The 13,675-nt window shown below is 45.7% G+C and overlaps 1 protein-coding gene across 1 annotated transcript in view; it reads right to left on the bottom strand.

Moving 5' to 3' along the window:
* The window catches only part of PPFIBP1 (PPFIA binding protein 1), an 81,178-nt gene that overhangs the window by 56,910 nt on the left and 10,593 nt on the right, over nt 1-13,675 (bottom strand). The window contains exons 2-3 of the mRNA XM_018576437.1: nt 5,745-5,833; nt 4,083-4,288 (exon numbers count right to left, since the gene is read on the bottom strand). Of these exons, the coding sequence (XP_018431939.1) occupies nt 4,083-4,288; nt 5,745-5,808 (270 nt within the window). The 5' untranslated portion in view covers nt 5,809-5,833. The remainder of the gene's footprint in view (nt 1-4,082; nt 4,289-5,744; nt 5,834-13,675) is intronic.

A 13,675-nucleotide genomic window follows, 5' to 3' on the forward strand; every position in this document is an offset into this window, starting at 1 on the left:
AGAATATACCAGTTGATCCTGCCAGAAATTCAGTGTCCTAGTTACTTCCTGTGCACTGAACTGAAACCTCAAATCGATCTTCTCAGCTTTCCCAGCTAACTGCACTACCCCTTAGAATATAAAAAGGATCTAAAGGAGAAGGGGGGAGGTTTGTAGTTTAACTCTGGAGAGCAGCCTATGGTGACAAAACTGCTTCTCTATATAATGTTATCAACTTTTCCAGCTGTCTTTTGTGAACTACACAACCCCTCTTCCCTATGTAATGGATGTGAGGAGAGGAGGAAAGATTTGTAGGTTAAATCAGGAGAGCAGCCTATGGTGACAACACTAATCCTCCATACAATGTTATCAACTTTTCCAGCTGTCTTTTGTGAACTACACAACCCCTACCACCTATATAATGGATGGGATGAGAGTAGAGGTTTGCGGTTTAAAATCAGAAGATCAGATGGTTACAACATTGCTCCTCCATATAATGTTATCTGCTTTGTGAGCTATCTTGTGTGAACTACTCAACCCCTCTTCCTCATGCAATAGATGTGAGGAGAGGTTTGTAGTTTAAATCAGGATAGCACCCTATAGTGACATCATTGCTCCTCCATACAATGTGATCAGCTTTGCCAGCTATCTTCTGTGATCTACACAACCCTTTCTTCCTTTGTAATGGATGTAAGGGGAGGTATCTGTAGTTTACATGCAGTACAGTGAGTGAGTGTTGTCACTCTAGCACAGGAAGTGTTACCGGCAAGTTCACCAGACGGAACAAAAGCTTGGAAATAAAAAAAACAAAAGCAGCCGCCACATCCGTACAATTCATCGATCTATTTCAATTGATCGTTTTGGCTGACTGGCTGCAGTTCCACCTTTTCCTAGTTTGTTGCTACATTCGGAGACGGGTTCACTGCCAGGTTTTTACAGACGTGTGCTGTTGACTCTCCACGACATCTGAAGACTTCACTGGCGAGCGACAAAATACAACATTCTTTGTATTGGGGTTTGCACTCACTGCAAAGAGAACCTGTCACTTTGATCTGCGTGGATAAAGCCGGGTTCACTTTAAAGGAGAACTATAGGGTTAAGGCTTTTCCCCATAGTTCTCCTTAGGGTAACGGGAGGACACAAACTAGCTGCTGCTCGCGGTATACTGAGACGCCGCAGCTGAAGCGGATCCCGACAATAGTGCCGGGATCCGCCCAGCTGCGTGACTGACAGCTGGCTCTGCCTATCTAGAGGCAGAGCCAGCTGTACCCGCCCCCTCCCCCATCTGTTCCGCCAGTCAGCGCTGGCGGAGGGGAGCGGGGAGGGGGGAATCCAGCCCCTCCCCTGTCACGGCAGAGAGCCGTAACAGGATCGAGAGGTGAGCGAACGCCGGTATGTGTTCGCTCACCTCCCGATCTACTGAGCCGACCTGTGACAGTCTCATTGTCATAGGTCGGCTAGAACTATGAGGTGAGTGAAAAACACTCACCTCATAGTTCTCCTTTAAGCTTCGAAATAACTTTATCGTCAGTGGAAGAAAAAGAAAACGTTTCAGTTCACATGTCAGGAAACGGAATTATTCAGAGAGAAGAAATCTTCAGTCAGCTTCACAGCTCTGAGCCGGGATTGCTAAAAACACAAATTACTAGTTGCAGAAAGACTTGGCAGCGGAGACGGGATTCAAATCGCCGTCGTTGGCGCTCACAAGGCGAGGTTCTGCGTCAGCACTTGGATGTGATAATTAGAACGCGGCGATCGACTGACACAAAGGTCTACTGATAAGAGCGAGAGCATCCTAGAGCCCTTCATAGTAAACAAGATCACACCAGAATATTCCTGGAGGTCATACAGGAACCTGAGATTGCAGCACGCGGCTTGTTACAACCTGTCTGTACGCATCATCCAGAACATAATCACTGCCTCAGGACTCGGCACTCTCCGGGCAAAACAGCGGCGCCATATTATCCGGTCACCTATTTAACCACTTGCTGACCACACTGTTTACACCGCCTTCCTGCCCAGGCCATTTTTCAGTATTCAGAGCTGCGGTACTTTGACTGATATTTATTACGTCATGCAACGCTGTACTGTAATTAATTCTATACCATTTTTTGGGGACAGATAGAGCTTTCTTTTGGTGGTGGTGGTGGGGGGGAGGGGTTATTTTTTACTATATAACAAAAAGAGTACCCTAAAAATATTGTAACAAAAACACCTGTTTCCCCCTTTCCCTATGAAATTGCAGAAAACGACTACAGCCAAAATTGGCCACAGGCGACACTTTACAAGCTTTTACCGCTCATCAGTTTAGTGTTATCAGTAATTGATGGCCCTAGAATTATTGCTCACTCTGCGACATGTAACATGTAGGCCGAACCGTTGTTTTCGGACGTTGGTGACGCGACGCATGTTTGCGTGTGTATGTGGGGGGGGGGGTTAACTAAAAATATTGTGTAATTTAAAAAAAAAAATTATTTGTGACTTTTTTTAGCTTCTTTTTTTTATGCTTTAATTGTTTTTTACACTTAACTTTATTGCCATCACATAGGGGACTAAGAAACCCCCTATGTGATTGCCAGTTCACATAACAGGTCATTTTCCAAGACCCCTGATGTCACCTAAGGACCCCCAGAGAAGCTAATGAAGCATAGAACTGCTTTATCAGCTTCTCTCTGGCTTCTGTACCGGAGAGTGACAGAGGAATGCGGAAGTGATGTAACTTCCTGCATTTGGGGAGAGGGGAGGGATCAAAAGGGAGATCGTGTACTGATCTCCACTGACAGACTCACCGTGTCGGTCCCAGTTGCACCGGGCACAGCGGATCTCGAGAACGTTGGTTTTTTTGGAACGTCATGTCACCAGAGCTAGCGCTTTCGGGGCCACGCAGGGTCCCCTTCATCAGGCTCAGCAATGACATTTGGACTGCAATACCGCTGGTGTACTGGTGACATCCATTTACTTTGTTCTATTTGGCGGCGCCATCCGCTGTCACTGCGAGCACCCCCCCCTCATCTCATCTGGAGCTTCCCGGTAAAGAGTGCGGCAAGGTATCTTTATGTTTGTTCCATTGTTCCTTTCCATTTCACTTATTTACCATTACAATGGTACAATGTACCATTAAAGCGGAATTCCATGAAGATAGATATCTGTGACGGGAAATATTTACCTAAAATGAGGCTCTGAGGTTCGGGCGAGTATGACTTTTTTATTTTTGAACCTAGACACTAACAAGCCCTTAATAAAAATAAAATAAAAATGTTCTGCTTTAAAACCTATCATTCCTCTCCCCCATAGGAACGTCCCATCCATGCACAGTGCAAAATAATTCAGGATTTGATCTCCGCTTGAAATTTAAGACTGGTGTTGTCTAGACGGTTTTATTATCTTTTTTTAGCTACTTGTCAAAACAGATGCATATACTGTGTGTTTAAAATAATGCGTCCCCAAGGCTGTCTAATCTTGTGAGAAATAATCCTGAAGGTATTTCCATAATAAACTTTGAGAAATGCCGCAGTCTAAACATAAACTTCATGAAAGTTTCCAATGGTGGGGCGGCTCAGATTGTAAAATAAAACCTATTTTGTCTCTGTAAAAAAAAAAAAAACATTATCGAAATAAGCTTCTCTCCTAAACACACACCAGCCGCACGGTTCACTGACCAACTACAAGGCATTGTTCACACCAAGCGCGTTCCAGGAGCAGAGCAGAACAGTTACAGACCGGAGCAAAACTGTGTCCAATGTATTCCAATGGTATTTGTAGCTCCAGTTCACATGGCAGCGTTCCGTTCCAGAGCAGGTAAAAAAACTGCAGTGGGCCCTATTTTACCTGCGCTAGCTATATATATACCGAAAAGGGCGCCGGGATTCAGAGCTGGGCTTCCCTGTAATTTGATCTATGTAAATGGCAGCCACATGAGTGGGACCTGGCTGAAATAAATTTGGGTCTGGGAGTTGGAGGCGGGCTTCAAGGAAAGGCAAGGATTAACAGAAATAGGGGCGAGGGTTAGTTCGTAAAAGAGAACCTGTCATTTTGTCCTGAATGGACAAAGTGCTAAAAAGTCAAGTTTCCCTCTGATGTTCAGCAAAGAAATCCCTTACCACCATCTGGCTCTGAAGCCACTCCACCAGGGTCTCGGCGGTGGAGTCTGGCACTTGACACCTCAGACCATCCCTCTCATCTGTATCCATCATTTCCAGCATTCCTCGTAGATCCTCGATAAGATGGAGGACTCGTAAGCTCCCCATGAAGGGCGAGGTTGGTGATTGGCAATCAAAAATGCCATTGGAATACTCCAGGGCCTTGGATCCTGCAGAGAAGACACAATATTAGTTGGATGTTCGTCATGTGCAAGACAAATGTTTTTGTTTTTTTTCTCCATCAATGAACTTCCACACAGAAGGTGGATTCCGGGATTAAAATCTAAATTATAACAGTTCGAACCACTGTCAGATTTTCTATCACTGTGACCCCGCTAGAGAGAGTAACTATCTCTACTTATCCTGCTATCCATGGTCAGTGGGACAGTTGTTACATATCCTAAAATTTACAGTTGTCACCACTACAGATACAGAGGGGAAATCTTCAAATGGGGACACCTGTCCAGGTGACATCTAAGTGGGGTTTTTCTCTACTTTGGGGAAATTCCTCTCACTTCCCCTTGTGCCTCCAGAACAGGAAGTGAAATCTCCCAAACAAGACGCAGACCTCACAAAAAACGGTCACGGGTTCCAACAACCCCCTACTATTTCTAAAACTAAAGAGAAAAAGCGTCTGCACCTGTATGTAGGTGTCGGCCATATCTACCCCACCAGGCAGCCACAGGTGCCAATTACAACTTTCTATATAACTCAATCGGTGCATGTGGGTTTAGGTGGGTATATGTGGTACTTCCGTAAACACACGCCCACGTACCACCTACAGCTACGTACAGGTAATGATTTATATGGGAGGCTGTCGCAGACTAGTACCTGTGGTTCCCTGGTGGGGCAAATACAGACAAATATACGGGTGCAGGCGCCCATGTGCCATGAAGTTTATATATCAGGCTGCATCTAATTGGGTGTAAACTCTGTGCAGTCCAGTATGAGACCCAATTATCTATTTTCCCAGCAGTGAAGGAATCGGTGGCAGCTGCTCTCATGTTAGTGGCGGACAGCCATGTGATTACAAATGGAAATTTTATGGATCGCCAGCTCAGAATGGAATTTTAAAGCTGAACTCTGGCCTCATCTTCAGTCTTGTACAGATGTACATGAATTGCTTACTCTGATTTCGCTGCACGATTCGTCTTTTTTGGTCCAATCAGAGAATGCCTTGTATTCATTGATAAAAATACTAGGCATCATCTAATTGGCTGCTGTGCACCATACAGGACCTGGAAGATCCCTGCCAGCACTGCAGTAGCTCTGGCTATTATGGTGCATTACAGGATCCATGTGGGCCGATCAATTATGGCATATGCTTACTTACATTGGGCCAAGCTGGATCAGTGTAAGCATGCATAATAATTTATACCTAGATGTGTAGGGTGAGCTGCAGATTGATCAACATATATGAGCTTGGACATAAGCAGAATGAGATGTTTAGGTACATAATTGTCAATTAAGTGACTTGTATAATCAGATTGTACAGCGTGTAGCCAGTTTAAGGCACAGCATAGCAAAATATTGTAAAACGTATTAAAAACACAGAAGGGCCCCCATTGTCCCCTCATAGGGAGACGTCTCATGCAGCCTTATGTCCCTCATTATGATAAGACTCACCAGCTATAATCCCATCCATTTGCTCCAAGGCTGCGGCCAACATCTCACTCGCGTCTGTCATCATTCTTGAAAGCCGCCGTTCCCAGGCCCTGAAATCCAAAAACAAAATAGCAATGATTAATCGCTGGGGACCAGACAGAAAACGAAAAACTAAAGTGAACGGGATATATTAATTGCAAACGTTCACCTTTATTATGAATAACAATGTAATAATGTTTGTATTCATTAAGATTGGTTGAGGTTACTTTGAGTTTTCTGCTGCTTCAAGCCTTAATGCCGGTCAGCCCTTCGCTTCTCCATAAAACACTTTGTAGGGAGGTGACAGGTACGGGAAGGGGCAAGCACAGACTACTTCTAGAAAAGCAGCAAATATGTGTGTGTATATACATTAGTGACACAGGCCAGGAGCCTCCAGCAATAACTAAAATCTGAATAATAAAAGACGTGCCATGAGAACACTTTTGTTCCAGAGAAACCCATTTCTACTACAGAGCGGTGATATTGAACAGGACGGCCCCTCTCATAAACCCCTCCGATAAGAGCTGTGAACATGACGAGGTTTATATTACAATCTTGTAAAGCCAAGTTTGGATTCTACTCAGCAGAAGGATAAATAGAGCCATATATGAGCAACCAGGACGACTCTGGATGGAGAAGACACGAGGAGAGGGGACGACGCATCTGCTGGAAGAACATATCCCACTGTACTCAGAGAGACGGCACATAGGAGAGAAGGGCTTCGGGGGTCACAGAATATGTACAGGGTACAGGAAGTGTCACTGTGCAGAGTCCATACATACAGAATATGAACAGATACTGAGAATGACACCCGGCATACAGGACAAGCGGAGGTGTATTGTGCAGAGTGCATACATACAGAATATGAACAGATACCGAGAATGACACCCAGCATACAGGACAAGAGAAATGGTACTATGCAGAGTCCATACATGCAGAATAAGAACAGGTACCGAGAATGACACCCAGCATACAGGACAAGAGAAAGGGTACTATGCAGAGTCCATACATGCAGAATAAGAACAGGTACCGAGAATGACACCCAGCATACAGGACAAGAGAAATGGTACTATGCAGAGTCCATACATGCAGAATATGAACAGATACTGAGAGTGACACCCAGCATACAGGACAAGAGAAATGGTACTATGCAGAGTCCATACATGCAGAATAAGAACAGGTACCGAGAATGACACCCAGCATACAGGACAAGAGAAATAGTACTATGCAGAGTCCATACATGCAGAATAAGAACAGATACCGAGAATGACACCCAGCATATAAGAGAGGTGGTACAGCGAGGTTGAATTTGTAGCACTCTGTGAATTGAGATCACAATATAAAAGTGAATGCCTGAAAAGTTTCCTATAAACTTGCTGAAGTTACACGCGAGGTTGGAAGGGAACATTCATCTTCCAGAGACATTTACAGCTGCAGTACGAATCCTCACTAATCATCTGTGGCAGGTTAATTCCCCTCTCATTCTGCCTGGTCAGGGCTGTCATAACGGTTTGTGATGAATCTTGTCACAATGGAAAGCAGCTCTCTGTGGAATTCCGTTACAATACATTGCTTCTAATACAAGGGTGCAGAAAATTACTTTCCACAGCGGGTGTACAGACCCAGAACCTCAGCACAGGGATGATGGGAACCCTTATAATGGGCACAGCAGATGTGTAGAGCCAGGAACTCAGCCCAGGGATGGTGGGAACCCCTCATAATGGGCACAGCAGATGTGTAGAGCCTGGAACTCAGCCCAGGGATGGTGGGAACCCCTCATAATGGGCACAGCAGATGTGTAGAGCCAGGAACTCAGCCCAGGGATGGTGGGAACCCCTCATAATGGGCACAGTAGATGTACAGATCCAGGAACTCAGCTCAGAGATGGGGGGAACTTTTCAAAATGGGCACATCAGGTGTACACTACAGACCAAGCAACTCAGCACATGGATGGTTGGAACACCACATAATAGGCACAGCAGATGTGTAGAGCCAGGAACTCAGCCCAGGGATGGTGGGGACACCTCATAATGGGCACAGCAGATGTGTAGAGCCAGGAACTCAGCATAGGGATGATGAGAACCCCTCATAGTGAGCACAGCAGGGGTGCAGAACCTGGGAGCTCCGTACATGAATGATGTGAACCCCTCATAATGGGCACAAAGATGTACAGACCTTGGAACTCAGCACATGGATAATAGGATCATAAAGGGCATGGCAGGTGCACAGAGCTGGAAATTCAGCAATCTCACCAATATAGAGCCCCAAGAAATATGTAAAATTTACAGCATTTACCAGTTTACTCAGTTTTGGGTGAAAATTCCCATTAAAAGAATCAGTCCAGGCAAAATTCACCTTTGGTTAGAGGCCAATAATCTGAACCACCCATCAGATTCTTATACATTCCAGTGATCATAGAGGCGCGCTCTCTATGCTCCACCCATCCGCAAGCGCCATCATAAAAGGGTCTCACTCTCTGGTATGGATTACGATGACTGCATCAAGCTGGGTTTTGTAGAGGAGAGAGGAGCCAACGAGGAGGTTGTGCTGCCACATTTGAGGCGCAAGAAACCAGCTACAGATTCTCTCTGAATCTTCCCATAGCGGATACAAAGCTGCTGATATCTGAGGCAAGAATGAGCCCATGCCCCAGCTGTTGCTGCCTTAATTTGAACCAAGAGGGTGGGTTTTTTTTAATCAAAAAGACGGAACGTGTGCCGGGAGGATTGCGTACATTAAAGCGGCTTGCACACACCCAAGGGTTGATGAACGGGCGGTGACGTACTTACTCCATATGAAAGAGACGGAGAACAGGGGAAGGTTTTATTACAATATTTTTAGCATCAAAAGAAAATTCTGAGTCAGAAGCTTCTAAATAACCTCTAATTACCTGGAAGACCCAGTTAAAGGAGAATACACTTTAAAGAGTATCTAAACCCAAAAACTAAAATTTTAAGGGAAATTCCAACTTTTTAAAACATAAATACACAATTGTTTAGAAAAGAAAAAAATGTGCATGTAATATTTGATTGTATAGGAGTCAGTAAAGTATTGCAACCATGATCAGTGGATGGCGGGTGCAATTCCCTGATTACTGCAGACTCTGCCTCCCGTTCGTACTGAGGTATAGACATTCAGTGCCATGGAAGGGAGGAAGTGTCAATACACTACAAGTGTGTGATGTCACCCCACTCGTATTCCATTGAGACCCACAGTCCCTTTGCCGCGGTGGCTGATGGGACTTGCAGTTTCCCCATTCACAGATCCTGTCAAAGACAAACTCCGGCCTTACATCTGTGGTGAGACTATAAATCCGATCATGCATCAGCCTCTGGGAGTCATGACTGTGGCGGTCCGAGTCTTGCGATGACTTAGGCCAGGTTCACACCTAGGAAATAGCGTTTGTCGTGCGGTTTTAATGCTTTTTTGGGGGGCGGTTTTTGAGCAATTTTGTTCATAAGATCGCTCGTTTTGTTCTCCATAGAGATGTACAGGTGTCCAATCAGAAGCAAAAAACAGCCATGACCCAAGTTTCTGTTTCTGTCATAAGCTGCGTCATGCTGTAATCGCGCAATTATCGCTTCAAAAATCACCTATTGAACAGAACGTGCGATTTTTCAGTCAAAGTCCATGGGACCCAAAATGCGCGGCAATCGCCCGAAAATAGCTCCTGCACCTTTTTGCACGACAGGCGATTTCTACTGCGCCACAAATCACGAAGGCGTGAACAGCTTCCATAGACCTCAGGGCAGGTGCACACCTATGCGACACTTGTACCTTTTTTCTGCAATACACAATGCGCGGCAGCTGCGATTGTGTTCAGAAGCGCGGGCAGAATCATGGCGGGAATCCGCCTGGCACGCCATTGGAAAATATTGGCACCCACAGCGTGATAGGTGCACAGCTATACGACTCCTGACCGTTCGGCAATCCGCGCAGAATCGTGCACAATTGCCGCGCGGTGGAGTGTCGCATAGGACCGTGTGCACTGGCCCTCAATACAATTGTGTCTTGCGCGAGAAATCGCCTAGGTGTGAACCAGGCCTTAGGCAATTGAGCTGCTGAGCTGTTTCAGTTTGCGCGGTTTTCAATGCATAGGGATGTCTATGGGACCCAAACCGTGCGGCAACCAGACGAAAATAGCTCCTGCAACTTTTGCACGACAGGCGATTTCGTCTCTACAAAAAACTGCAAAAAACAGCTTCCATGGACTTCAATGCGAATGTGTTTTGCGCGATAAATTGCCTAGGTGTGAACCTAGCCTTATGGGATATGTAGTTGCACCACAGCTGGAGGGCCAAAGTTTGCCTACCCCTGCCTGCATGCAGCCAGGTCCTCTGTGCTTTTGCAACAACGGCACAGCAAGTATGTCAAAATGTGAAGTTGCAAATGTGTAATCATTAAAAATATGAACTATTACATTAAAAAAACAGAACAAAACTCCAATGTCTCGATCTACTTTAATTTGTGACATTGGTAACCAGCCCAAATTTTCATTCCTCGCCCCGAGGGACGAAGCACCGCAGCTCACAATCAGCAGACTTCACATTAACGCTCAATGCTTCATTAGACATATTGGACGGTCCCCAGCCAAAGTTCATCCAAACATTCCGCGCTGGCTGCGCCGGTGATTAGATTACCCGGCAGCGCTGCGGGACAAACTTTACATTAAAAAGGATGACAGTAGGCAGGGACTGGCCAAACTGGTCTGACGAGTGAGGTAATTCAATAAAGAGCGCGGGGAGAGGCGACATCTGCTTATGAGGCATGCGCAGCGCCGGAGGGCAGCCAGAGGTTTAGGGTGACTGAAAGGGACTCTGAGCCGAGAGGTTAAAAATACAGGAGACTTAACGAGGGCTACTGTCTGCCCATTTGTATGCTGGATCAGCTTCAAGGTCTCTAAATAACAGTGATGTCATCTGTAACAAGACCAAACATGGCGGCACGCTGCTAAAAGCCAAAAAGAAAAAAAAAAAAGCAGGTGACTTTTCTTCTCCACTTCATTTCGGTACCTTTATACCACTTACGGCATGGGTGGGCAACTCCGGCCCTCCAGCTGTGCTTTAGCTACATCCCTCTGTATCCCCGTCTCTGGGAGGCATGCCTGGAATTGTCAGTCATACCATGACTGATGGGACTTGTGGTTCCACAACAGCTGGAATACCAGAGTTGCCCACCGCTGCCTTAGGGCCTGTGTGATTAACGCACTCTATCACGCAACACACCCAGAGTGCATTACCCTGTGCTAGGTGTGGTGCGTTGCCATTTATGTGAATGGCACCCCAACACACCTCCCAGCCGCTATGTTCTGCAACAGGGTACAACGCGCGTTACCGCAATACCATGCATTGAACTGTAGTTCCGCACGCTGTGCTGCACCGCAGCTCACAGTGGCCGGGAGATGTGTTGGGTAGCATTCAAATGAATGGCAACACAATGGGGGGAATTTATCAATACTGGAGAAGACAAAATCTGGAGCAGCTGTGCACTGCAACCAATCAGATTCTTGTTTTCATTTTCAAATCTTACCTGAGCAAACTGTAGAGAGAAGCTGATTGGTTGCCAGGGGCAACTGCTCCAGATTCTGTCTGCTCCAGTTTTGATAAATTCCCCCCAATCCAATGTACCTACTGCACAGTAACACACGATATCATTTGATTAACGCTACTCTTGGGTGTGGACGGGCCCTCTTGGACCAGAGCAATTTTTACTATGGGCTTTAAAAAAGGAGAACTATGAGGTGAGTGCTTTTCACTCACCTCATAGTTCTAGCCGACCTGTGACAATGAGACTGTCACAGGTCGGCTCAGTAGATCGGGAGGTAAACGAACACATACCGGCGTTCGCTCACTTCTCGATCCTGTCACGGCTCTCTGCCATGACAGGGGAGGGACTGGATTCCCCCCTCCGATCCTCCAGCGCTGACTTACGGAATGGACGGGGCGGGATGGACAGGGCGGGTACAGCTGGCTCTGTCTCTAGATAGGCAGAGTCAGCCGTCACTCACGCAGCTGGGCGGATCCAGACAGAATTGCCGGGATCCGCTTCAGTGTCTCAGTATACCGCTAGCTGTAGCTTGCAGTATACTGAGCTTAGGGTGACGGGAGGACGCTAGTTTGTGTCCTCCCGTTACCCTAAGGAGAACTATGGGGAAAAGCCCTGACCCCATAGTTCTCCTTTAAGAAAAAATAAATAGCTTTACTGTAAGTAAAAACTATACATTGGTAAGATAACACTAAAACTAGGTCTCTGGTATACTGCATGGCAAAGTTATTTTCAAAATGATAAAAAGGGCATTTTGTGCGGCATGCAAAGAATAAAAATAAACAAATAAAAAAATATTATGTGGCCCCAAAAAAAAGATAGAAATAGCAGAAAAATAAGCTGGCGGGAGAAGGTAAGAAGAAGATAACTACAGCTGATTAGTCTGTGAAGGTTCTTATTTATCCAGGTCATGGTATATCTGTAAAAAAAATAAACCAAGGCAGTTGGAGTTGCTGTATTTTTTTCTTGAAGACATTTCGCTGGTCATACGACTAGCTTTGTCAATTGAGAAAGCTAGTCAGATGACCAGTGAAACGTCTTCTAGAAAAAAATACAGCAAGTCCACTTGTTTTGGTTATTTTTTTTACAGATAGGGCTGATTAGTGTTGACTAAGGGTTACGTATGTAAGTTTTTTAGAATGCATCTTCTACGTTTCAAATCCTGAAGTGGTTAACATGTTTTTAGAACATTGATATTACCCCGTTACATCTGTATGTCTCTGGGAGTCGTGGCTGTCAGAGTCTTGCAATTCCTCATGGGACTTGTAGTTCCACAGCAGCTGAAGTGCTGAGGTTGCCTACCCCTGCTATAGGGGACTATTGGAGTCTGGAAACTTGTTAAGTACGTGCAGCTGTGGGAGCTTCCATTAAAGCAGGGGCAGGAAACAAATCCCATGAGGCATTGCAAGATTCCCACAGCCACAGGCATGACTCCCAGACACAGATGCATCATGGGATTTGTAGTTTTCACCACAGCTGGAGGGCCGGAGGTTCCCCATCCCTGCATTAAAGAGAACCTGTTGCTCAATGGGCAAACCTCAGGATGGTGTTAAAGAGCTCTCCTCGGACAAATGTGCTTCCCCGCTCTGTGTGCGCACAGTCTACACTTCTCCATGGGGCGATAATCAGCAATAAAACCCTTACAGAGGATCAACTCCTTCCCCATCTCCCACTATCCACAGCTGAACCGTCAGGGCTGGAATGACACTTTAACTTTAAGGGCTAGTTCACACCAAGCGCGTTCCAGGAGCAGAGCAGTTACAAACCGGATCAAAACTGCGTCCAATGTATTCCAATGGTATTTGGGGCTCTAGTTCACATCGCAGCGTTCAGTTCCAGAGCATGTAAAAAAGCTGCAGCAAGCTCTATTTTACCTGCTCTGGAATGCATGCAAACGCATCAAAAACGCACTGGAACGCACTGAAAGCCTATTTTAAACTTTAAATAATAAAAAAATTTTTTTGCAAAAACGGCCCTGAACGCATCAAAAACGCATCAAAAAATGCGGCAAAACACAATACACTGCGTGTGCAGAAACTCATGCAGATCTGGTCTGCATTTGGTGTGAACAAGCCCTAAATGGCAACTCCAAACAGCCTAGTTATGAAATCACAAAGATCTGTAACATAAGACACTCCCCCCTAAAACACCCAAAACACCCAGTCTCCTGCCTGTACACTGTCACAGCAAAATATTCCACTGCAAGCCTGATTTGCGACTTTCAGCTGCCATGTATCAGCTCTGTATAAAATGCCAACGTGTGCGAGCTGAACTAAAATAGGATTATATGGCTTGTGATGGAATACATAAAAGCTGGTTTATATCGTCACCCAGGGGCCGGGAAGACGATGTAGTAAAAAAGGTGAAGC

Source organism: Nanorana parkeri, unplaced genomic scaffold (genome assembly GCF_000935625.1).
Source record: "Nanorana parkeri isolate BGI_ZX_2015 unplaced genomic scaffold, ASM93562v1 scaffold67, whole genome shotgun sequence".
Taxonomy (NCBI): domain Eukaryota; kingdom Metazoa; phylum Chordata; class Amphibia; order Anura; family Dicroglossidae; genus Nanorana; species Nanorana parkeri.